The sequence below is a fragment of the Fukomys damarensis genome, unplaced genomic scaffold (genome assembly GCF_012274545.1).
Source record: "Fukomys damarensis isolate Sample0158 unplaced genomic scaffold, DMR_v1.0_HiC HiC_scaffold_7, whole genome shotgun sequence".
Lineage (NCBI taxonomy): Eukaryota > Metazoa > Chordata > Mammalia > Rodentia > Bathyergidae > Fukomys > Fukomys damarensis.
Genome location: NW_022900919.1, coordinates 18942209 through 18967392, shown reverse-complemented (window position 1 = coordinate 18967392; position 25184 = coordinate 18942209). Strand labels below are relative to the sequence as shown.

Sequence of the window (25184 nt, the reverse complement as noted above, 5' to 3'; positions counted from 1 at the left end):
TCAAGAGAAGGAACAGTCACCAGGCAACAAGCACACAGGAGGGATCTGCAGAGGAGCAGGCTGTGGCGGGAAGCCCCCCCCCCCAGTCTATACTGCCTGCCCATGGTACAGAGCAGGAGTGAGATCCTTTCTTAAAACAAAGAATAAAATGGGGTGGGGATGTAACTCAGTGGAAAGGCTTCAGGTTCAACCCCAAGTACTGGAAAAAATAAATCAGTATTTAGTTACAATTGAGGTACAAGCTTTAGAGAAAAAAAAATCAGTGTTTTCACTGGGGCAGAGTCCTAATGAACGTTGTCTCTTGTTGTGTCAGGGGAGAGGGTCCCAGAATTTTAAGAAAATGTACCTGGATTTTCAGGTATTACCATTATGGACAGACATTTCCAGGAGGATGTAGGAAAACTGCTAGCAGAGAAGGGAGGAAAAGAGGAGGTGCTGGGCTGAGAAAGGCCTGGGCTGAGGGTTTAGCTCAGCAGGATAGTGCTTGCCTAGCAGGCATGAGGCCCTGGGTTTGATGCCCAGAACCCCAAAATAGGTACAGCATGGTGGGAAGGGCCCACACCATCAGCAGGATCAGCCGTTTTTGTCCTTGCTGTAGATTCTGATTTCAGGGCAAGGAAACCAGGCAGGCGTGAAGCTGCCTTATGAGAGGGGCAAATTCTTGATGGACACCTGTTTCCTGAGACTGATCTCAGGTGTGTCCCCCAGGTTCCATGGACACCATGCAGGCCCAACAGCATCCTGCTTGACAAGATAGTCAGACCCAGTGCTTCTGAATGCATAAAACACACAAGGAGTCCACAGGAAAGCAGACACTGGGAATATTAGAAGGAATAAGTAGGAAACCACACTAAATTCACTAAACCACAGGATCTCTGGTGTAGCTTCCTAACCATTACTATGCATGTAAACAATATTCTGAAAAACCTGCAGCAACTGTAATGTGCTCAAAAAATATCTGCGATTGCCCCTGGGGACAAAGTCACAGATATTTCTAATGCCACTGTGGCTGTTTGACTAAGCTCATAACTGAAGGAAATGCTAAATTTCAACAGAAGATCGGAAAAAATAAAAATGGAAAAGTTTTCCTCCTTCAGAGACTAAGCTGAGAAGCCTCCCCTCTAACCCTTTTGTAAAAATAATGTCAAAGGTATAAGGTTATGCGATAACAAAAATTTCCACATTGTAAAATTGTGCATTTCCAGTTGATTCTATTTTTCTCCCACCCCCAAATACCACCGTGTACAGTAAGCACAATTAGAAAAGTGCATTCCGTACTTGAAAGACAAGATATGTATAGAGAGGAACTAGGGCTCAGGGCCACTTGGCCAGCAGCTTCTCTCTTCCCGGCTAAGTGGCAGGTGCAGGTAGGGGGCGCCCAGCCAGTGGCGCCTGCACAGGGGTGTGTTTCCCCACCCTCACTCTGGAAAATGCCGAAGACAATTTCTGAAGTCAGTTCAAGACGTCTGAATATACCCAAGATCTGGAAGGCAGCTTTCATTTTGTTCCCGAGCAGCTGTGTGACCCCCAGTCAGTCGCAAACGCCCCGAGCCTCCTTCCCGACCCGGCTCCGGTGGTGGACAGAGCCTCAGCCACGAGGCGTTTTAACCCAGCGGGGCGCGGGCAGCCTGTTCCGGAAGCAACAGACGGCGGACGCGGAGATGCCTGTGGAGAGACCTGAGGACCCGGGCGCGGATCCGGTGGGCGGGGGTGGTGAGGACCTGCGGGTAGAATCGGGTTTCTCCGGCGAGATCGCTCGGGGCAGCGGAGGCCGCGCAGGGCTGGGTGGGGAGAGCGCTTCGCCTCACCTACGAGTCCCCGCCACGCTGCCACCTATCAATTGACTATAACTCGGCAGGCACTGCCGCTTGCGAGATGCCTCCCCTACGTGCGTGGGGCTCTCTGCTGCGGTAAGTTTTGGAGGTGCGCACCCGCGTCCTGGACACTGACTGAGGCTGTCCCCTTCACCGGGATTCTTTAAGTGGGTGTGATGGGTAAGGAGTTTAGGGAATGTCCCGATTTGAGAGTGCGGTGAAAATCCGCAGCATTGCTTACCATACACCGCACGTGAATCCCAATGGGAAAGTGGTAAAAACGAAAAAGTTACAGAGGATCCACTCCGCGACCGCGGCAGGACTCGAACCTGCAATCTTCTGATCCGAAGTCAGACGCCTTATCCATTAGGCCACGCGGCCACCTACTAAGGGCGCTGCTATGAGCAGCTTACAGTGTTTGTCGGCTCTCGGCTCGCTCGGGACCGATTCACCCGCTTCCTGAGGAGGGGGGTCGAGTCCCGGTGCCCGGCGTTCCGCAGGGAGCGCCAGCCCGGAAGTCCCCCGGTACCCCCCGCGTGCGGGCCACTCCATTCTCGACCCTCTTATTGGTCGCATGGGGCGTCTCCGCCCTCCTCCCGGGCAGCAGCGGGACTCTGGGTGCGCCGACGGGAAGTCGCGGCTGCCAGCGAAGCGGACAGCTCGGCTCTGTCCCCCACGCCAGCCCGAGGCTGCGTAGGCCGCGCGGAGAGGGGTTTCACGTCTCCGCCGAGGGTCAGGGGCGTCTCGGACTGGGGAGCAGAGGGCCGAGCGAGGTTTCCTGCGGGCTCGGCGGGGTGCGGTCGGTCCCTGGGCGGCTGCACGGTCCCTCCCTCTCTAGGAGGGGAGCGGGGCGGCGGCCAGTGCCAGTACTGGGTGCGGACCCCAGGGTGCGGGTGGGGGTTCTGGGCAGGGCGGCTGCTGGAGGGTTCGAATCCAGGGGCCGCACCTTTCCACGCTAGGCCCCTGGGGCCGCGGCGGCCGCGACGATGGCAGTTGCCATCTGTCGATCTCTTTCCGGGGGAGGGCAGGGCCGCGCGATGTGTGCGCCCTCTGTCCCCGACTGCAGTCCCTGGTGACAGGGAGGTCCTATAACCCCATTTTGCAGAATAGGCTGTTGGGGCCTAAGGAGCTTGCCCAAGGTCACGCAGCTGGGAAAAGCCATATCTGGGAACCAAGCCCGCCTCTTGCTTCTCCGGAAACCCCACTGCAGCTCCCCGATTTGCTGGGGAGCTTGTGTGGACCTGTCTCCCAGGGGGGAACTTGGGGATTTTCCAAGGTTTGAGGTTTAACAGAAAACGTGATCAATTTGCCTGACACAGGGCCTGGGATGTGGTAAAATGGTCAAGGAACGATGGCTGTTAATTCAACACACCACACGTGTGATAACGCCTGTGTCATCTATCTCCTGTAGGGTTGTGGGAGGAAGGCAGGCATGGTCAGCCGCACTTTACTGCCTGGAAAACAGAGACAGGACGAGTCTCTCCCCGAGTCTCTCAGCCTGTAAACGCAGCCAAGCTGGAGCCCAAGGCCAGGTGTCCTGACTCCCAGCGGGGAGCTCCCTGCACTAACCATGAGCCGCCTGCTCTGGAAGAAGGTGGCCGGCGTCACCATCGGGCCAGGGCCAGTTCCAGTAATGGGTCGCTGGGCCTCCAGCTCCGGCCACGGCCCCGTCCCCAGCGACGGGCAGCTGCGGTCGCAGCAGTCGCAAGGGCCATCCTCAGAGGGCGGGCAGCTGCGGCACAACCCCTTGCACATCCAGATGCTCTCCAGAGGGCTGCACGAGCAAATCTTCGGGTGCGGAGGACAGAAGCTGGACGAGGCCGCCGTGCGCCGCAGCATAGAGCACTTGCGGAGGCACGGGCTCTGGGGCCAGCCGGCCACGCCCTTGCCAGACGTGGAGTTGCGCCTGCCGCCGCTCTACGGGGGCAACCTGGACCAGCACTTCCGCCTCCTGGCCCAGAAGCAGAGCTTGCCTTACCTGGAGGCGGCCAACTTGCTGCTGCAGGCCCAGCTGCCCCCGCAGCCCCAGAGCTGGGCCTGGGCGGAGGGCTGGACGCGGTACGGCCCCGAGGGGGAGGCCGTACCCGTGGCCATCCCCGAGGAGCGGGCCCTGGTGTTCGACGTGGAGGTCTGCTTGGCAGAGGGAACTTGCCCCACGTTGGCGGTGGCCATATCCCCCTCGGCCTGGTAAGTAGGGGACAGGGGCAAGGGAGGTTAGCTTGAGTAGGGGGCCCAGCTTAAAGGTTTGGTTGAGTGAATCTACTGAGCTCCCTCTATGTGCTGGTGCTCATCTGGGAACTTCTGGTGTAGTGAAATAAGCAGGCTTCCCCCTGCTTCTGTGGGGCTTACTTTCTGGTGGGAAGATGCAGGCAGTAAACAAACACCCAAGGGAATGTTAGGTGGAGATAGGACCATTCAGATACTCATACAGTGTGTTGTACTTGAGAGCTCCTGGGGGACCACTTGAGATGACCAAGATTTGGCTCCTCCACCCCCTCCCCTAATAGCTTCAGGAGAATTTAGTCTGAGAAGACACTGGCACTGTGTTTCTGTTAGAGTATGCTGTTGGTTATTGTGGGCAGGAGGAATCTCCCTTTTGTGGGGCTGTCCAGGCGGTATAAGATGTTTAGCACCCCCAGCTTCCCCATAAGTGCCAAAGCAAATCCCGTCCACAATCTCCAGATGCCCCTAGAGGTGGCGTGCCCTTGACCACCCCCAGCTGAGACACATCCTTCCCGCAGTTTCTCAAGTGGGCATTTTGGTCCCAAACAGGTGTATATCCAGTCTCTTTCTCTGCTTTTTAAGTAACTTTCTAAGTGCTACCCAAGTTTCTTTTTCCAACAATGATGGCAGTACTGTTTCTCCCCTTTTTTATTCTTCATTCCAGGATTAAAATACTATTTACAACCTTAATGCTTTCAGGCATGGCCAGCAAAAAAAGTTGGCAGTTTCTTTATTCCTATTGGAAGCTCCATCTTTGTAAAGAAAGCTGCGAAATGTTATATATGCAGTTGAAAATGGTGAAAGCATGGCTAAATAGATAAGGTAGGCATTAATGGCTGAAAAGAGCAAAACTGGATGATTTTGGATTGATTTAGTTCCAGTTATAATAAGAATCACAGTGCTTATTATGTAACTTGATGGTCAAATAAAGGGAAATACCGGCCATCATTTGAAAAGATAAGTAGGTTTTGGTGGCTGAAAGAAAATGAGGAAACTAGTGACAAGAAAGATTGCTTTTTTGATCTGTTGGTCCTTTTTGGCCAGTTTACTGAAAATTCCCTTTTCTCTTCCTCCTCCTTCTCTCCTTAACTTCTTTCTTCTTCTTTCTCTTCCTGTCCTTCCCATTCTGTCCTCATTCTCATTCCATTCTTGCCACTGCTCAAGGCTGCCTGAGGGCGGAAGTCATTGTTGAGGACAGGGCTCGTGCTGGTGGGGGAGTAGGGTGGGTGCCAGATGGCGCCCCACAGCTGTCCACTTGTAGTCCTAGCATGCCCCTGTCCCATGGCTGTGTGACATTAGGTAGCTGACTGGCCCACAGTTCCTGAAGCTGTGGGGCGGCTGAGTAGTTCTGAGCCTCCTGCTGGTGAGGGGAGTGTCACTTGGTGCCCCCACATTTGCTGGATAGTTGCAGGGAAACTGTAGGGTTAATGGCATGGATTCCAGCTCATCTTAATCTTATCTGAGGTGTGTGTGTTTTGGCTTTTCTTAAAAATCATGAATAAGTTTATAAGATGACTTCATGCACAGCTGCAGGCCTGTGTCTTGACCCCAGTATGGCTTTTTATTATATCTAAATTCCCTCTTTGTCACCAAAGCCTCAAATATTTGGTGTTCTTTAGTCTTTTCTTCAGCATCGTTTTTAGGGGCTTTGACGTGCTGGTATAACTTCAGCTTGAGTCCACTGTTCAGAGTCTGAGTTAGATTTTGCTGGGTTTGAAACTAGGAACCTTTCTTCCAAATAAACCATTTAGTGTCACAGGGGGCAAATCTCCCATCCCCCTTTCCATCAGAGTGCAGAGAGGTCCTCCACAGCTGTGGGGTCCACACATGTGGCCTGGCCACTCACGGATGCAGAGTGGGCCTTGACCTGAGGGATAATCAGTGGCCACCCCCGCACCCCGCCTGTGGGTCTCAAGCAGATCGCAGTCTTTCCCTGCTTGGTGTCAGGCCCTGTGGGCAGTGCTCATCCTCCCCACTCCCACTGGCACCTATGCATGCATCTCCCATCCCCGCCTCTCCTGCTCTCATGAGGGGGTTGCTTCTGTGAGGTGCATGATTTGCTCTTTGTCCTTCAGAATCTTTGCAGCCGTCAGGTGATTCATCCTCTATGTGTGTGCAGCATTTGTCATTTTTTTGTTTTTTGCCACTTTGAATTAAAAAAGAAAAATCTTCACTTTAGGTTCTGTTATTATTGCCTGTCTCCTTTACTAGCACTTTGAACCCTGGCTGATTTGTGCTTAGACATGAGGTGTTATTGATCATATTTGTAAAACACCCAATGCAGACTCAGCATGGGCCCTAGAAATATTTGGATGACCCAGACCCAAACACCTGCGCGTGGCACCCCATGTCGTGGTACTGGGCACCATTGCTGTCTGGGGGTTTGAAAGCAGAGCAGCTTGGTGATCCCTCCCCATGATGTACTGCCACCTCCAAGGGTGAGCAGCATCCCTGGGTCTTCCTTGTGTCCCCAGCTGCTAGTGCAGGACCTGGCATGTGGTGGTAGTTGTGCAGTGGGTGATGGAGAGTGGATGTGCCATGCCTCCACGCTCAGCCGCCTGCTCTGCCCTCCCTCAGGTATTCCTGGTGCAGCCGGCGGCTGGTGGAAGAGCGTTACTCTTGGACCAGCCAGCTGTCGCCGGCTGACCTCATTCCACTAGAGGTCCCTTCTGGTGCCAGCAGCTCCACCCAGCAGGATTGGTGGGAGCAGTTGGTGGTGGGGCACAACGTTTGCTTTGATCGGGCCCATATCAGGGAGCAGTACCGGATCCAGGTAAGGCTGGGGAACGCAGTTCTTTACATGGTGGGCAGGACCCCCAGTAGGGTCAGGAAGCCATTGCTTCTATGGCCACTGTCTCCATCCAATGCAGCAGCTGCAGGGTCTCCTGGGGACCGGCTCTGCATGGTCTCTGTCCCCAGCCTGGGGCAGCACTGGAGTTGTCACAGAGTAATGGTGGCACTTTAGAGCTTAGCATAAAACTTTGGGGGACTCTGAGCCTTAGCCTTGCCCCACACCCTGCCTCAGCCATAGATGTGCATGGTGAGCTCCTGAACCTGTCTAAGCCTCAGTTTCCTTTTGATAAAAGAGAGCTGATAGAAACTCCCTTGGCAGATTTTTAGGAGGGTTTGAACATGCATACATATCAGACACTCAGAACCATGCCTGGAATGCAGTGATGATAGTTTGTTCTTTGTTTTATTTTGCAGTACTAGGGATCGAACTCAGAACCTTGCACTTGCAAGGCAGGCATGGTGCCACTGAGCTAAATTCTCGGCCCAGGTTTTTTTTTTTATAATTTGTATTAGTACATGTTTGCAGTACATGATGATTACATCAATTGTTGGGAGTAGGTACATCTACATAATAACACATTTTAATTTTAATTTAATTTTTTTTTTTATGGTACCAGGGATTGAACTCAGGACCTTATGCTTGCAAGCGGGCGTGGCACCACTGAGCTAAATCCGCAGCCCTGTTTTAATTCTTTTTATGTCCTCTTACCTTCCCCTTTCTGAAATGCTCTTTTTCATTGTCTTCACAACAGCCCTAGGAGAGAGGCAGAACAGGGGAGCTCACCCTTAGCCTGGGTGCTTGTGAGTAACAGGGCTGGGCCTGGGGGCTGCACTAGTAGCTCCGAAGGTCTTGTTTGGCCACTGTGTGCCCAGGTTGCTTGTATCTGCTGCTGGAAACTGGGACTGAACCAGGCCTGTACCTCCAAGGGTAGGGTGTGGGCCCTAGGGCAGGCTCTTTAGGCTTAGGGCTGACCCAAGCAAGCATGAAGATTCTGTGTTGCTGCGGTGGCTTTGTGCCAGGAGGGGAGGCCTTATGAAGAACTGAGGTGGGACTGGGTTCAGGACCACTGCAGCAGTGGCCGCCTAGCCCCTTGCCTATAGCCTACCCTCCATTCCAGGGCTCTCGCATGCGCTTTCTGGATACCATGAGCATGCACATGGCCATCTCAGGGCTGAGCAGCTTCCAGCGAAGTCTGTGGATGGCCACCAAGCAGGGCAAGCACAAGGCCCAGCACCCTACACAACGAGGCCAGAAGTCCCTAGGCAAAGCCAGTGGCCCAGAGGTGAGAGCCCTCAGGGGATGGGTAGGAGGCTTCAGACTAGCCCACCTGGCTGTCCACTGACCAAGCTGACCTGCCATTCCCTTGCTGTGGTCCCCAGATCTCCTGCTGGGATTGGGTGGACATTAGCAGTGTCAACAACCTAGCGGATGTGCACAGCCTCTATGTGGGGGGACCTCCCTTGGAGAAGGAGGCCCGTGAGCTATTCGTCAAGGGCAGCATGAAGGACATCCAGGAGAACTTCCAGGTATAGTGTCGGCCGGGAGCTTACCAGGGGTGTGGGCTGTGGCAGGCAGAGCTGCAGCTGAGCATGGGGAGGTGTAGCTGCTGGGCCAGACCCTGAGACCTGGTGGTGGTAGTGGGTGCCTGCCCACCCACAGCCTTCCTGTCACCTTGTGCCAGGACCTGATGCGGTACTGTGCCCAGGACGTGTGGGCCACCTATGAGGTTTTCCAGCAGCAGATGCCGCTCTTCTTGGAGAGGTGAGGGGGAGGCTGTGTGGGATCCCTGGGGGTCAGTGAGTCCTGGTAGTTGGAATCAGGTGGTGTCGGTTCTTGCTCAGGCTGGGGACTTAGCCTAGCCTGTCTGTGCAGAAAGAACAGAGCTCCTCTGTCTGACAGTGTCCATGGATCCCTGGACTCTGGATTGTGCTGTGTCTTGTGTGACTGGTCCTGGTTTGTTAAACATCTCTGTACCCAGATCCTGAGCTGAGGGCTGAGGTTTACTAGTGAGCCATGAGCACCAGCCAGATCTGGCCCAAGCCTGACTGTCTTATTTCGCTCACTTGACTTGGGCAAGTTTCTTGGTTTCTGTGGGCCTCAGTGTTCCTGTTGTGGAGACATGCAGACATGCTTAACTCCTCAGCTTCGAATTGCGGTGTGTGTGGTCACACAGCAGAGGGTGGCTACTCTTACTTCTGTGATCTGTGATTCCCACTCTAGGCTGAAGATGATAGCTTATTTCTGTGTGACAGATGAGGGAGCTGATACAGGGCTGGGTATTAGCTGAGCTGGGATTTATGCCCATCTGACTTCAGAGCTGTGCCATGGGGCTGGTTGGGGTGAACTTGTCAAACTGGCTCAGATATTGGGCCAAAGCCTTATCTCTCATGGTCACATAAGGCAGTGATGGTGTTTGTCCTTAAGGTGCCCTCACCCAGTGACTCTGGCCGGCATGCTGGAGATGGGGGTCTCCTACTTGCCGGTCAACCAGAATTGGGAGCGTTACCTAGCGGAGGCGCAGAGCACCTATGAGGAGCTGCAGCGGGAGATGAAAAAGTCGCTGATGGACCTGGCCAATGATGCCTGCCAGCTGCTCTCAGGAGAGAGGTACCCAGGCTCTGGGTGGGGACAGGCAGGCAGGAGGCCTGGTGTTTGTCAGTCTTAGCCCCATCCTGGCTGTGCAGGTACAAGGAAGACCCCTGGCTCTGGGACCTGGAGTGGGACCTGCAAGAGTTTAAGCAGAAGAAGGCAAAGAAGGTGAAGAAGGAGCCAGTCACAGCCAGCAAGTTGCCCACCGAGGGGCCTGGGGCCCCTGGGGATCCCATGGACCAGGAAGGTGGGGAGCATGGGTGGGAGATAGGGCAGGGTGGTGCCTGGGACAGTCCTAGGGCCCAGGGGGCCTTTGGAACAGGTCACTCCAGCCTTTTGGAGAGGACTAACCTGGGTAGTCTTCCTGAGAGTCCTTCCTCCCGGCCCTGACTGTCCCTGGCCCTGCACAGACCCTGGCCCCCCCAGCGAGGAAGAGGAGTTTCGGCAAAATGTCACAGCCCGTGCCTGCTTGCAGAAGCTGAAGGCCACCACAGAGCTCCTGCCCAAGCGGCCCCAGCACCTTCCTGGACACCCCAGGTGAGCCTCGTATGCCAGCATATCCAGAGGCTACCCTTGCACTGTCCCACAAGACCCCTTGTTAGGGCTCCTGCATGCAGGCAACATGTGTGTTTGCTGCCATTCATTTGCTCCTGCTCTTACCAGTCCCACCAGCTCACTCATCAGGTGCAGAGCTCTGAACACCTGCTGTGCCACAGGTGTGTGACAGCTGCCTGGGCGCAGATGGAGCTCCAGGAGTCCCTTCCAGTAGCTCTTGTCTCCCTGGGAGGTGCAACCATGCAGACAGCGCAGCTACAGGTGCCCGTAAGACGCAGAGTGAGTGGTTCTGAGCTCTGAGAAGGGAGGTTCCTAGGGCAGGGACCTTCGTCTGAGCCTCAGAGTGGCAGAGCTGAGGAAAAAGCCGCCAGAGTGAGGAGCAGGGTGCCAACTTGGTCCTGCACAGCCCTGAGAGTGAGTGCCTGGCACCTGCTGGCCTCTCTTGCAGACAGCTCGGGAGGACCTGGTGGCTCAGAGTAGCAAGGAAGCAGATCTGTTCCCTTTGTGTGGAGGGTATGGGGGATTTGGGGATCCTGAGTTTTCCCTAGTCCCATTGGGCTAACGTAGTGTTTCCTTTAGAGACAGCCATTCTAGGAGATTCCACAGGGGTCTGATCGAAGTATCCCAAAGGAGGTGACGGTGACACGTACGCCTGGGTCACCAGAAAGCCTCTGGGCCTTGGAGAGTGGTTGGCTGTGTCATGAAGACGTGCTTTTTCTCCTGGTGGGGTTAGGTGGTACCGGAAGCTCTGCCCCAGGCTAGATGACCCAGCGTGGACCCCGGGCCCCAGCCTCCTCAGCCTGCAGATGCGGGTCACACCTAAACTCATGGCGATGACGTGGGATGGCTTTCCCCTGCACTACTCAGAGCACCATGGCTGGGGCTACCTGGTGCCTGGGCGTCGGGACAACCTGGCTGAGGTGCCAGAGTCGGCCGGGGTGGCCTGCCCCTACAGGTATGGCTCGGGCTGGGCTCTGGGGAGGAAGGGGCTAGAGGTTAGAGATCCGGGGAAACAAGGTCAGCTCAGGCTGGTGGGAAGAGCTGGGGTCCAGAAGTCTGGGTTCTAGTTCTTTTTTTTATGACTTCCCTGAACCCATGGGCCTCCCTGCCCACATGTGGGGACTCTGAGGCATCAGAGTGGGGATGAAGGCCCATGCAGAGCGGGGAGGGCTGTTGGAAGTGGCAGGGAGAAGGACTTTTTCCCCAGACATATTTTGAGTCCTAATTATGTGCCTAGCACTGTATTAACTAGCAGGGCTCACCTTGTCAGTTCCCCAAGCAGCCTTGTGGTATAGAATGGTTACCCCCATTTCATTGGTTTTTTTGTAGTGCTGGGGACCAAACCCAGGACTCCCTGCTTTGTGCATGCTAGGCAAGCACTCTGAGGTACACCTGGTACCCCCGTTTTATAGTTTACAGCAGGCCTGTGGAAATTAGTTGTGCTTGAGACCGTAATCCAGGAGTGGTGAACCTATGGCACACATGTTAATTTGTTTTTTAAGACAAAAGATGTTAATGTATGATTTTTTAAAAAAAATCTCCGTATTCAGGTTTAATTACAGTGTTAGCACTTTGTGATAATTGAGTGGGTTTTGTTGCAGTTTGGGCACTTGTCCCTAAAAGGTTTGCCATCATTGCAACCCTGAGATTTTGACAGGCAGGTGGAGGACAGCCATGGTACTTGAAACAGTCTAGAATTAAGGATCCTGGCTTCACAGATCAGAGGCCTTTGCACAAAAGGAGCTGAGTTGGGCCTTGTTCCTTTGAGTCCCTCATGGTTAAGTGTGCAGGAGCCAGCTCGAGCTGGGCCCTTGAGTCCTGACTTTCACTGCTCTGTGCCCAGGAACCTGGTGTACAGTGTGCTGGGCCATTTTCAGTTTATTACTCCCTGTCTAAAAAGCAGGGGATGGACTGGGGATTTAGCTCAGCAGTTCCACCACCTGCCTCTTAAGTGCAAGGACCTGAGTTCAATCCCGGGTACAAAAATAAAATTTAAAAAAAAAAAAATGCAGGGGAAGCCCTGTCACTTGTGGCTCAGAGCAGATCCTGGGGACTGGTCAAAGGGGATTGTGGGAGGCCCGCAGAGTGGCCTCCAGTACTCAGACTGCTGCTGCTGTTCTCTGCCAGAGCCATCGAGTCACTGTACCAGAAGCGCTGTGTGGAACAGGGGAAGCAGCAGCTACAGCCCCAGGCAGCAGGCTTGGCCGAGGAGTTCTTGCTCACCGACAGCAGTGCCATGTGGCAGACAGTGAGTACAGGCTCTGTCCTGAGCTCTGGACCAAAGTCTTTGGACCGAAGCCTGGCCTGGGCCGGTCAGGTACCACAGGGAAGGGTTGGTGGGTATGGGGCTGTGAGCCCCTGCCTTACTCTGTTCCCTGGGCCTTTCCAGGTTGAAGAGCTGGGCTGCTTAGACCCGGAGGCCGAGACCAATGTGGAGAACCTACTCGCTGCAGGGCCAGCTTTTCCCCTAGCACTGGTGAGCGGGCCTCAGCCCAGGGTCTCTGGGTGGGTCCTGGGCAGCAGGGGCTCACTCATGCCCGTGTAGCTCTTCCCCACCACAGCCCCTAGGTCTGGGAGAGGGGTGGAGATGCTGTCCTCCCCGCACCCACCCTGGGGGCTCCGCCTGTGTTAGGAGGCCGAAGAGAAAGCCTGAGACCTCATGCTTTGCTGTTGCTTCCTAGCTTACCTGCTCCCAGTTTCGGGCCCTTTTCCTACCCCCACCCCCGGCCCTTGCTGAACGCAGGTGTTGGAGCAGGGCATGATCTAGATGTGTGGCCCCACAGACTGCTGCTAGTGGCCCCGAAGGCAGCCAGCCCACGTATCACCATGGCAATGGACCCTACAACGATGTGAACATCCCTGGCTGCTGGTTTTTCAAGCTGCCTCATAAGGTGTGTGTGCAGTTCCCGCCTGTCCCCTGGCATCCTCACCGTGCGCCAGGCCCACAGCAGGCCTCCAGAGTGACTCAGATTAGGAGGCTGTCCTTTCCTCGGGAATGACTGAGGTAGCAGAGTGTTGTCATCTCTCTGAACTTGGGCTTTTCTTCACTGGAACATTTGGATGGCGAGGGCCATGGAGGTGGAATTAGGTGACGGGACTGGCAAGTGTCTGGCACCACATCGCGTGCAGGATAGGTCTTGTCAGCCGAATGGTGTTATTATGACAGGAGCAGGGTTTGCTTGTGTCTGTGTCTCTCAGTGCATGCACATGTGTGAGAGTGAGTGGGAGAGGTGGGGAGAGCGAGAAAGAGAGAGAGAGGCAGAGGGTGTTGTCCCCAAGTGCTTGAGATTCTAGGCTCTTTTGGGGAGGACCCAGGGGCTCCCCAACCTGCCTCCAGCCGCAGTTTCCTTTGCCTCCTCCAGGATGGTAACAGCTTTAATGTGGGCAGCCCCTTTGCCAAGGACTTCCTGCCCAAGATGGAGGATGGCACTCTGCAGGCTGGCCCAGGAGGTGCCAGTGGGCCCCGTGCCCTGGAAATCAATAAAATGATCTCTTTTTGGAGGAACGCCCATAAACGTATCAGGTGGGCCACTGTGGGAGGGCAGACTCAGGTTTCTGCAGCCCTGGGACACCCCACCCCCACCCCGCTTCCCACCCCGACAGCCTCAGCCACCACGGAGGGACATTGGAGGATCTTGATTGGCCCTCCCAGTTCTGGCTGAACCCCTTGGTTTAACAACCAGAGCTGCAGGGTGCAGCTCAGGGTCCTGGAGGACTGACAGCCTGTCAGCTCTGGAAGACTGGGCGTGGAGCCCTGTAGAGTGGGAATGGCAGGTAGGCCTGTCTTGAAAGTTACAGGCTCACTCCTCAAACAGCGGGGGCCTGATAGGTGGGGCAGTCTGGCCTGGGGATAGGAGGGCCAGGAGGGCTTTATGGATTCCCTGGCAAGGGGCAGAAGCACTGCAGAGGCCTGGCCTATCCCTGGATGGCCCACATTTCTGGTCGGTGTCTTGTAGTCCCAGGCTTTGGCTGAGCCAGGCAGCGAGGGGTCCTGGTGGCCCTGAGCTGAGCTGGTGCGGGCTGTGGTGGAGCATGAGTGGATTGTGCTCCCCATGGCTGTGCCTGAGCTGCAGCCTGTCTGTCCCTACAGCTCCCAGATGGTAGTGTGGCTGCCCAGGTCAGCTCTGCCCCGTGCTGTGACCAGGTATGGCCCTCTGGGTGGTCGTGGGGATAGCTGAATGAAGAATCCTAGGGCCATCTCAAGCTGCTGATCTCTCTGCCCTGTCCCAGGCACCTGAGCTATGATGAGGAAGGCCGCTATGGGGCCATCCTGCCCCAGGTGGTGACTGCTGGCACCATCACCCGCCGGGCCGTGGAGCCTACGTGGCTCACTGCCAGCAATGCCCGGGTATGTGTCCTCTTTCTGCACTGCCCCAGTTCTTCCTCCCCAGGTCTGGATTTCAGAGGGCCTCGGAATTTAGCAAGGAGCATGAGAAGGAACCTGAGGTCGGGTTTAGGCAGGACCCCATGCATTCCTTCAGCAGATGTGTCTGGTGCCTGCTCTTGCTGGCAGTGGCAGGTACAGTAGCCACAGCTGTCATGGAATTCAGATGAGGCCACGAAGAGGAGGTGGTGTGGAGCCCTCATTGCTGGCCTGTTGCTGAGGATGCCAGGCCTGAAACTGGAGCCTGGGGCAGTGCTGTCTGGCCTTCCCTAAAACCGCCCACCCCCTCATATAAGGCCCTAGTCCTTGGTCAGGTCTGGCCCCGGGAACCGCAGGAGCAGTCCTCTCACTTCGGTGTCTGGCTGGGCCTGACATCTCTCTTCCTGCAGCCAGACCGTGTAGGCAGTGAACTGAAAGCCATGGTGCAGGCCCCGCCTGGCTATGTCCTTGTGGGTGCTGATGTGGACTCCCAGGAGCTGTGGATTGCAGCGGTGCTCGGAGACGCCCACTTCGCTGGCATCCACGGTGAGCTGGAGCCACGCCGGGCCGAGGAAGGCAGCCCAGCCCAACAAGCCTAGTGCTGGGCAGATCATCTTAGCTTTCTCCTCCCTGTTCTCCAGGCTGCACGGCCTTTGGGTGGATGACGTTACAGGGCAAGAAAAGCAGCGGCACTGATCTTCACAGTAAGACGGCCTCCACTGCAGGCATCAGCCGAGAGCATGCCAAGGTCTTCAACTACGGCCGCATCTACGGGGCTGGGCAGCCCTTTGCTGAGCGCTTGCTAATGCAGTTCAACCACCGGCTCACAAAGCGGGAGGCGTCCGAGAAGGCCCAGCAGATGTACGCTGTCACCAAAGGCCTGCGCTGGTGAGGGCCCTCCCTGCCCGTGTTAGCCCCCAGGACCTCAGGCCTGCTCTGTGCTCCCCTTTTCTCTTGCCCACCACCTGGGCGTGCTCTCCAAACCTCTGATCTAGCTGCGGGTGGCTTGTGTGTGGAGTGTTTTTCCTCACAGGGTAAAGCTGTACTTCAGATAGAACATCCACAACTCTGTTTACACAGCATACACAGTCACATGGGGGTCTTATAGAGTCAGATGCCCACAGGAGCTAGAGCAAGCAGGTATGAGACGGTTGACAGGAGAGCAGTATGGGAGACTGGAGTGTGGACTGAGCGGGTTCTAGTTTATTGGCCGCCTCTCAGGTTTATTTCCTGATAGTACTACACACTGCACACTCAGGGCCTGCAAGCCAGGGAGGAGAGGTGGAAGTTTCACCTGTAGGGGAATAGTGTGTGCCCTTTGATTAGCTAACTGGAAATACCACTTATGTAAGACTAAACACTAAGGAAACCACAAGCGGGGTCATGATGGTTGGAACAGGTAGGGGAGCGAGCCTTGTCCGGAGCGCACAGGTGCTGGCTGAGGCACGCCCTGGTGGGTTTGCCAGTGGAGGCAAGGGCAGTGATGACAAAGGAGGCTGGGCCTCAGTTGTGGAGACCTTGGAAGGCATCAGAGTCCCAGACCACAGCCCAGATGGTGGGCAAGCCTTGATCCTCTGTAAGCAGGTGACACACAGCTGTTGAGCCTTAGGGGTCTGCAGGCTGGAGGGAAGCAGGAGGAACAAAGGGTGAGCCAGTTTAGGCTCTCTAGGTGCCTTCTCCCACCCAGGGGTACCCACCCTCACTCTGCTCCCACCTGAAGTGCTAGCTGTGTCCCCCTGGGACAGTAAGAACAGTGATGGCTCATGTTGGGAGTCTTTCCTTGGGCTCCCGCGGCGTAGCCCAGGCTCAGGGCTACCATAGCCTGAGTTCCTGTCTGGGCTCTTCCTAGTTCATGGCCCGAGCATGTCACTTAGCCTCTTGAGCTGTTTCCTCCCCTGAAGTCCAGCTTGTGAGGGAGCAGCCTGACCCCCAGGGCACACTACCCCCCAGGTATCGGCTGACAGAAGAGGGCGAGTGGCTGGTGCAACAGTTGGCCCTCCCTGTGGACAGGACTGAGGATGGCTGGGTTTCCCTGCAGGACTTGCGCAAGATCCAGAGGGAGGCTACAAGGAAGTAAGAACCTTGTTTGGAGTGAAGGGAGGGGTGTACACAGTGCCCCCCAAAACTGGGCTGCTCTGGGTTTTAGCTCTGATGAAGACAAAGCCCGCCTGTCTGGTCCCCCAGGTCACGCAGGAAGAAGTGGGAGGTGGCTGCTGAGCGAGCATGGAGGGGGGGCACAGAGTCGGAAATGTTCAACAAGCTGGAGAGCATCGCCATGTCAGACACACCACAAACCCCGGTGCTCGGCTGCCGCATCAGCCGTGCCCTGGAGCCCTCGACTGTCCAGGAGCAGGTATCTTGCTACCCTGGGGGCAGGCAGAGGTGGGCACAGGGCGGCCGGGCTCCTGGTGGGCCTCACCGGACCCCAGCACTGCCCACCATGTGGAAGAGCCCATCTCACCACCTGCCCGGCCCCCCAGTTTATGACGAGCCGAGTGAACTGGGTGGTACAGAGCTCCGCCGTGGACTACTTGCACCTCATGCTGGTGGCCATGAAGTGGCTGTTTGAGGAGTTTGCCATCGATGGCCGCTTCTGCATCAGCATCCACGATGAGGTTCGCTACCTGGTGCGGGAGGAGGATCGCTACCGTGCTGCCCTGGCCTTGCAGATCACCAACCTCCTGACCAGGTGCGTGAGCCCACAGCTGCACGCTCCTGTGCAGGGCTTGGGAAGACCCCTCTGGCTTCGCCAAGCAGTCCTGAGTTTCTGGTCAACCCAGAAATGTGTCAGTTGTTTTAAAATTAGAAGTTCATGGAAGTTCTAAAAAAACTGACATGGACTTTAAGATTTGTTGGGCTTGAAAAGGTTGTAAAGCCATACTAGGCAACTGAAATGGGCCAAGGTTAGGGCAGTGGTCCCGGTGACTAGCTCAGACCGCTCCCCTAGGAACTCCCACCTTTCTGTTCTGCAAAATCAGATGACCAAAGACTCTTCTCAATTCATAGGAAAATGTTTTAGAAAACACTGTTAATGGGGAAACACAAGTGTGATTTAAAGAGTGTTTTACATTAACTTGTATTTTCTTTCTCAATGCTGGCCCAGTACAGTAAATCAAACTGGTTATCTTTTTCTACCAGTGAAGTGTGCCACACCGGAAGCGTGCCCCAGGTCCCTGCATGCACCTCAGCATTAGCAGGAGTGCGGGGCTGTGGGAAGGCAGTTCTGACCCTACTCCAGGTGCATTGGGTCCTGAGCAAGGGCTCATGTGCACAGCAGGGCATGGCCATGACAGGAGACTGGTCTCTTTCAGGTGCATGTTTGCCTACAAGCTGGGTCTGAATGATTTGCCCCAGTCAGTCGCCTTTTTCAGTGCGGTCGATATCGACCGGTGCCTCAGGAAGGAAGTGACCATGGATTGTAAAACCCCCTCCAACCCAACTGGGATGGAGAGGAGATACGGGATTCCACAGGGTGAGCACAATATATCTGTTCTCACACTTGCAGAGTGGGAGGTGGGAGGCAGCAGGAAGCCTGGGGCCCCAAAGAAGAAATCTCACCTCATGCTGTATGAGCTATTTGTTTATGAGGTACCTTTGGTCCCCAGTGAATGTGATGTTTGAATCACAAAGGGAGGTCTGTTTCCAGGGGGCTCCAGACCTTTAAATGTTCCATTTGCACCATCTTCAGACACACCAGAAATGTTTAAAGAGTATTTATTATGTAAATCAAAGTGCACTGTTATGTCAAACAAGTAAAACCAGAACAACAGGTTTTAGAAGAAAATAAGCTAAGATGAACTTTATACAAAATAGAAAACAAATCCACGTTAACATTACCATTCCTGCAAATGGTTCTCAACCCTTCTATGCACTCTTTTTCTTAAATTTTAGTTTGTTATCCTCCAACTTCTGAGCTCTCACTTGTAATTCTTCAGGAAGCCTCCTGACCAGTGTGCGCTGTCTTTCAGGAGAAGCACTGGATATTTACCAGATAATCGAACTCACCAAAGGCTCCTTGGAAAAGCAAAGCCAGCCTGGCCCGTAGCTCCGCCTGGAAGCCCTGTATTTGCTCCCGTGGAGCTTCATCTGGGCGGCGCAGGCTCCTGAATTCAGCCACGGTTCCGAAGAGAACCTAAGATGACTCCTGAATGAAGGTGCAGTTTGAGTGCAGTGGGTTCAGAACTAAGGTGCCAACATCAGCGAGGACTTCAGGACAAGGGGCACCGCTGCTCAGCGATACAAAGGAAGCAGAAGCCCCAAAGTTCACATTAACTCAGGCATTTAATTGTTTTCTTTTCTTCTTGGCTGGTTCTTGGTTCTGTTCCCTGTGCTCTGATGCAGTGCCCTAGAAGGGAGAGCGATAAAGCTGCTCTAGGGCAGTGGAAATAAAACAAAACAATGAATTTCTTTACTGTCTCTTCTGTCCCTTCCCCACTCACAGGTAATTATGTTGAAGTGATGGGGGAGTTCCAAAGTACAGCATTGAGGGCCACTTCCCTTAGGACATGGCCCTCCTGAACTCAAATACCAAATAGGGAAAGGGCCTGGAGTGTGATAATCTGAAGAATGCAGGCTCAAAGCTTTAGAGAAGCCAGAACTCCATGGGGTTTTATGTGAACCTTCCATTGTGAAATGGGAGTAGGGCACTGATTTGTTACTTTTATCTTAAACCTGAGATAAAAATGTTATGTCCCGGAGGTAAGGAAACCCTTGGCTCTGTTTTCAGAATGCTGTAGTGATGGGTGGGTGTGTGGTGCTGTACCTGGTCGGACAGGAGACAAAGCAGAGGGATGAAGTGGCAAAAGCCCTACCCGCAGTATTCAGTGTTCATCCCAAGAGCATGGGGAAGGGTGGAACCTGGTTACTGAGCCAGAAGAATGGAGGAAGGAAACAAGAGGCTCCAGGACAAGATACTGGTTACTATTTCTAGAAATGCCTACAGTCAAGACATCACAGGACTGTGAACCTTTCCCTTGAGCATCCTTTGTTTTCCTCTTTCATCACTTCTCCGCCCTTTCCCTGGCCGTTGATGCTGCCCTCCCTGTAATCTGGCTGCTCCCAAGCAGCCAGGAGGCGTGAGTAGGGCTTACCATGCTCAGGGCAGGAGTGGCACTGACCTCTTCGTCTCCCTCCTCCCCATCCTCTTTGAGAACCATGTCCAGGATGTTTCCTTTGATCTTGAAGTCTCGGGAGGTGCTGAGCTTCATATGCTGCATCAGGTTCACCTGGATGGATTGCAAGCACAGGAACATAACTCACAGGTCTGCTGGGGCAGCTGGCACCACCTCAGCGTCGCTCACAGGCCCTTCCGTTCCCCTCCCTTGACCTGCTTTCCCATCAGCTTCCCACCATGATGCTAGAGTTCAGGCTGTCTAATCAGAAACAGCAAAGAAACAGGAATGCATTGTAGTCTGACTTTTTTCCCACTGAAGCTGTGCTGGTTCCATTTGCCAGATCCCCTCAACAGAGTAGGGGAATGGGAACAAATAATAGGGTGTTTACCTTGGACTTTTTAGAAAGCTGGATGAGAAATTTTTCATACTGTTCTATGGCAAAGATGAGATTAGGGATTGGCTTGGTTTCTCGAAGAACTCTGGCCTAAGGGAAAGAATGTAAGACTTACATTTCCATTTCCATGCTTTTGGAAACTTTCCGGTAGAGAAGAACTGCACATGGCTTTTGGGGGAAAACTGGACTATTTCATAACGAAATGTAATTTTACTTATATTACCAGTAGGATCTTGGCAGCTAAATCTCGAAGGATCATAAATGCCAATAGAGGATGCACTGAGACATTGTCCTATTTGTAATTAATTCCTAAGCATTTGTTCTCTAGAGAGGGACTAATGGGCAGGGTCATCTGCAGAAATTTAGCTGCCTCTGACTTTGTTTTTAAAATAATGAGTCCAGGCTGGCATTTCCTCTTTCCTTTTTGTATTCTGCACATGAGTTTTTACTGCAGGGATTGTATGTTTTTGCCCTCCATTTGAAATTTTATCTTCTCATCTTGCCTTTTTTTGGAACTGGGGATCGAACTCAGGTCCTTGCATTTGCGAGGCAGGCAGCAGAACCACAGAACTACATCCCTGGCCCTGTATCTTCTCATCTTTTTTGGGGTGTCGGTACCAGGGATCGAACTCAGGTCCTTGCACTTGCAAGACAAATGGCAAAACCACTGAGCCAAATCCCTGGGCTCTTCTCATCTTTTAAAAAATTGTCTTGGAAATAATTCTGTAACTGAATGTTCAGATTCTCATTTTTTCATGACTGCAGAATCCAACCATATAAATGTAGTACAACTTATTTTACCAGACTTCATGTATCCCACTCTGAGGCTATGTTAATGTTCTGAGAGTTTCATTAGGGTGCCATTCTGGATGATAACCTCCTATATACAGGCCTTTATAGTTTCTATGCCCTAAAAGTGGAACTGCTGCCGTCAGTAGTTACTGCCAAATTGTCCCCTACAGAGGCTGCACTAATTTTTCCCTTTGCCAGAGAAGCACTCACTTTCCTGCATCCCCATCAATTCTTATAGATCCTGTCCTATAGGGAGAGTCTTCTGCACTCAGTAGCTTTTCCTAAAAACAGTTTTAATGAAGAACTAAAGACTGGCAGCTATATTTTAGAAAGTGTCAGTAGCTTACCATGGCTGTGGTGACAGCAGTTTTCTCCTTTTTCTTTTCTCCTGTGTATTTCACATCGCTACTTTTATTCTAAAGAAATAGAAATACATTGTCTTATTTCTAAATGTTTTTTCTGTAGTTAAGAGGCTAGTAGTAATTACCACAGACCATGGGGATCACAGCTGGGTGAGGATTTTCTGTGCAGCAGATGCTGGAAGGTGAGAAAAATTTTGTGATGCTTTGTAATCCTCAGATGTTTCTGTTTCATGGTTAGGTAGATCTGTTGCTCTTAGAGTTAATACACAGAAATTGAGGGCAGGACAGCCATTGCTGTCCTGGTTCAGCCAAGGGACTGATGAGATGCCAAAGGACAGTTGAAGTGGGGGCTGTCAAGGTGATAGCAGTGCAGGTATTTTGTCGCTGGGCTGATGGCTAAAGGAGCTCCATACACGAGAAGCTGTTTCACAGGCCATATATTTTCTAATTAGAGACAATCTCAGATGTTTTTGGTGCAGTGTGATTATCATGTGCAAGCAGGGTATAAAGGGCCATATGAATGCTTGACTGCACTGTAGAGACTTGAGGGAAAAAAACACCCAACTTGAAGGTATATGAAACACAGGAAGCTTTTACCTCAAAGGGTTTTTCATACCTTCTAGGAAAGGAACATGCCATGTTCCACAGCAGTAAGAAAGAAAAAAAGATCACGGGTTGGGGATGGAGCTCAGTTGTAGAACACTTGTCCAACATGCAAGAAGCTGTGGTCCAACCCCTACCTAGAAATGCCACAACAGAAACCAAAAGGCCACCCAAAGCAATGACCTGAAAGTGCAGAGAAGCTATATGCAGCTGGAAGCAGGAGCAGCAGGAGGCTTGTTCCATATGCTGTTTTGGAAAATAAGGAACAGCAGAAACTCTGAAGGGGCTGGCAGGAAGGTAGAGAGGGAGGGAGGGAGGGGAAGGAAAGCAGCTGCAGGCAGACCTCATTGACTGTCCGGAAGTGAGCTGTCATCTGGCATGGGACCCTGCTGAGACTCCCGGAATGTAACCCTGTCTACTGCCCATCCCTGCTGACACAGGATGTACTAAAAATGGGAGCCAAGCGAAAAAACTGGAAAACAAAAAGGCCCAGAAAAGGGTAGTAGAGCCAAAAGAGAACATAACATCACTGAAGGTTTGCATTCCTGGAAGTATGGTAAAGGCTTTGGTGCAGTGATTTTCAGTGTTTTTTTCCCAACAACTGTTCAACTAAGGCAGTGTGTGTGTGGCGGTGGCGGTGGCGGTGGTGGTCACAATGAGAGAATTATCGCTCTGAAAGATGGGGCAAGTGTGATCCCCATTCTTACATAAGAGCTTGAATTAATGGAGACAGGCTGTTGCCCAGGGTCACTCATTAAGTAGATCAAACAGAGAGAGAGAAAAACCCTGGCTTGCATTGCCAGTAGGTATTAAGGCAAACATAGACATAGAAGGAAGATGATGCCCAGGGGATACAGGAAGCCGATTTTTGTATAATTTAAGAAAAAAAACCCAGAACCTCCAAGATATCTGGGGCTTCAAAGACGAAAATGTATGAGAATGGAGTCAGAAACACAAAAATCACAGTTCTCCAACATTTTACATGCATACAAATAGCAAATAATTCTTCAGTGGCACTCAAGGTGGTAAGCGGGAGGTTGGCAAACTACAGTCCAAAGGACAAATCCAGCCCCTAACCTTTTTATTGGTGGTACTGAGGATTGAACCCAGGGCTAGGCAAGTGCTGTACCACCACTGTGGTACACCCCAGCCTTCATCTGGTTTTGATTTTTTTTTTTTTTTTTGGTACCAGGGATTGAATGCAGGCCCTTGCACTTGCAAGGCAGGCAGTGGAGCCACTGAGTCAAATCTCTGGCCCCTTCATCTGTTTTTAAAAAGAAATTTTCACTGCAACCCAGCCATGCCATGTTCACTTACTTGTATACTTGTCTATGACTATTTCACAGAGTCCATGACCCACAAAACCTAAAACATTTACTCTTTGGTCCTGTACAGAATGTCTTCAGATCCCTAGTGTACAGCCAAACTAGTGGGGCAAGTCTCAGCTGTGCCTTAGTAGCTGTCTGTTCTTGGACGTTTCAATTAACCACTCTTAATACAAGGCTAAATACTGATCGAAAAGCACATAAGGGTGAATGAGAACTGAACCACATAGGCACAAGGCAAGGGCTCTCTGTAAGTTGTTCTAACTCATGAACAGAAACAGTGCCATCTGGATTATAACAAGCTTGCTAAACATGGCCTAACAGCAGTGTTTAACCAAGCTGAATTGTATGGAACACTATTCTACCCAACAGTAACTTTTTTAAGTTCTCAAATTTGTTCAGAAACTACCATTGGATATACTGTTAGAACTCTCAGGACCTTTAATATGCTAATAGGCACAGTGAGTCTTTAAGACAAGGAATGTGGTACGAAATCTAAGTTTCTGAGAACTGTCTCAATCTCTATAGGATACTTTGGTGTTTTTTTGTTTTGTTTTGGTACCGCGGATCAAACTCAGGATCTTATGCTTGCGAGACAGGCAAGGTGCCACTGAGCTAAATCCCTGGCCCCTCTGTAGGATACTTTGAAATGCAGGCTTATAAACATCAGTAAAACTTGGGAGACTAGGAGCTCAAAACCCCAATAAAGAAATAGAGGGTTATATCCTGTACAGACAGCAGATCTGACAGAATGGCAAACACATGAAAATTTACAGGCACGGAGCTTGACAAAGCATGGCTGCCAGCATTTGGACGATAAAAAGAAAGCACTGAAGTGAAAGCTTAATGGGAGGAGGTTATAAACCGGCCAGAAATTGGATGATGCATTCCTGACACAGAGGCAGAGTTGCAGAGTGCCTCCATGTCTGCATGGTACTGGGACGCCTTGCTGAAGCCAGACTACAGGCCACTGGGCCACTGACTCTCAAGGGAGGAGAGCAAGCCGCCCACAGGAGGGTGTCAGGCCTATAATGACGTGGGGCAGCGTTCAAGTGAAGCATCATCGTCAAAATGGTCATAGTCCATTACTTTAACAAACAGTTCCAGGATCTTGGCTGCAACTGACACTTAGTGAACCATTCTCTCTCATTCTCTAAAGATAAATGACAGCCCTGAGTACATTTATTACACAGAAAAAGTAAGTAACCTTAGGAGACAGTACGTCTCAGCCAAGGGTGATTTTGCCCTGTGAGGTCACTGCGTATTTCTGGACAATTTTGGTTGTCTCCTACTAGTGTCTGGTATGTAGAGGTCCAGGACACTGGTAAACATCCTAAAATGCACAGAATAGGCCCTACAGCAAAGAATTATCTGGTCCAACATAATATCTGGTCAAGAGCAGTAAGGCTGAAACTGATTTAAGCAAACAGTACAGGAGGTTAAAATACAGACCATATGACACTTAAATTTCTCCAAACTCTGAGAAATTTTTCCTTTATTAAAAGGGGGGACGGGCAAGGCAAATGATAGAAGCTGTAACCCTCTGCATCCCCAGAGGGTACTGCTGCTCTTAGCCACTAGACCCCAGCCTTCTTCATGTGGTTGCTGCCACAGGTACTCACACTGAAAGGGTGCCTGATGGCATGGACTTTCAGTTACTAAGTCACAGAGTCAAAGCCAAGCTTATTCCTTTCCTGTTCCAAATGCAAACGTATCAAATGTTTTCTTTCTCTAAATCAAAATGATTTCCTTGGTATGAATAAAAAACCTCACAAAGTCTTCATGTGCTGGCTTAGTCTCAGATGGGCACTTCTGACTTATGTTAAGTAGAGAAAAAACTGTATAAACTCAAGCCTGGTGACCAAGCTGCCCCCTGCAAACAAGTTTTGTTTTGTTTTGTTTTTTTTTTTTTTTTTTTTTGGTACCAAGGATCAAACTTGGGTCCTTGTGCTTGCAAGGCAGGCGGTGGAACCACTGAGCTAAATCCCCAGCCCCTAAAGCGTCTTTTTTGACGATAGACTTTAGTACTGCCTTAACTCACTTACCTGTACATAAGAAATGTAGGAGTAACACAGGGGAGTCAGATGAGAACCAGACAGCTTTACCTGCAGCAGAGGATGAGGAAATCAATGCAACTGTAGTAATAAAATGCTCTCCCATTCTTAGAAAAGCCATTCTTTTTTTTTTTTTTGAGTTTATTGGTACAATCTAGGTATACAATACAATTACATTCATCATTGGGATTCTGTGCCTTTA

General features: G+C 52.1%; 2 protein-coding genes and 1 non-coding gene across 12 annotated transcripts in view; 1 reads left to right on the top strand and 2 right to left on the bottom strand.

Annotated features, from left to right (window-relative positions):
• Window positions 1-2122: 2122 nt before the first annotated feature.
• On the bottom strand, window positions 2123-2195 carry Trnar-ucg. The gene has a single exon. It is a non-coding gene; the product is annotated as a tRNA-Arg (tRNA).
• Window positions 2196-2395: 200 nt separating this feature from the next.
• Window positions 2396-18401, top strand: Polg (DNA polymerase gamma, catalytic subunit). 2 transcript variants are annotated; one of them, XM_010621049.3, is made up of 23 exons: window positions 2399-2546; window positions 3226-4001; window positions 6615-6810; window positions 7949-8113; window positions 8211-8357; window positions 8513-8592; window positions 9256-9438; window positions 9516-9667; window positions 9831-9957; window positions 10709-10930; window positions 12103-12223; window positions 12365-12451; window positions 12759-12866; window positions 13338-13498; window positions 14066-14119; window positions 14206-14323; window positions 14749-14884; window positions 14980-15226; window positions 16289-16411; window positions 16523-16691; window positions 16819-17027; window positions 17650-17810; window positions 18307-18401. In XM_010621049.3, exons 2-23 carry the CDS (start codon window positions 3385-3387, stop codon window positions 18381-18383), a joined length of 3660 nt encoding a protein of 1219 aa, XP_010619351.1. In that variant the 5' UTR covers window positions 2399-2546; window positions 3226-3384; the 3' UTR covers window positions 18384-18401. The 2 variants fall into 2 exon arrangements, with proteins under 2 accessions (XP_010619354.1, XP_010619351.1); XM_010621052.3 differs by lacking the exons at window positions 17650-17810; window positions 18307-18401 and having other exon boundaries at window positions 2396-2546; window positions 16377-16411; window positions 16819-16905.
• Window positions 18402-18599: 198 nt separating this feature from the next.
• The window catches only part of Fanci (FA complementation group I), a 59938-nt gene continuing 53353 nt past the window's right edge, over window positions 18600-25184 (bottom strand). For 4 of the 9 annotated variants that reach the window (XM_010621055.2, XM_010621056.2, XM_010621054.2 and 1 more), the window contains 5 exons: window positions 24974-25033; window positions 20986-21054; window positions 19841-19936; window positions 19429-19563; window positions 18601-18709 (listed from right to left, as the gene is read on the bottom strand). In XM_010621055.2, the coding sequence (XP_010619357.1) occupies window positions 18620-18709; window positions 19429-19563; window positions 19841-19936; window positions 20986-21054; window positions 24974-25033 (450 nt within the window). In that variant the 3' untranslated portion in view covers window positions 18601-18619. Of the gene's footprint in view, window positions 18710-19428; window positions 19564-19840; window positions 19937-20985; window positions 21055-24973; window positions 25034-25184 lie in introns of all 9 variants that reach the window. The other 5 variants (XM_010621057.1, XM_010621059.1, XM_010621058.2 and 2 more) reach the window with 5 other exon arrangements.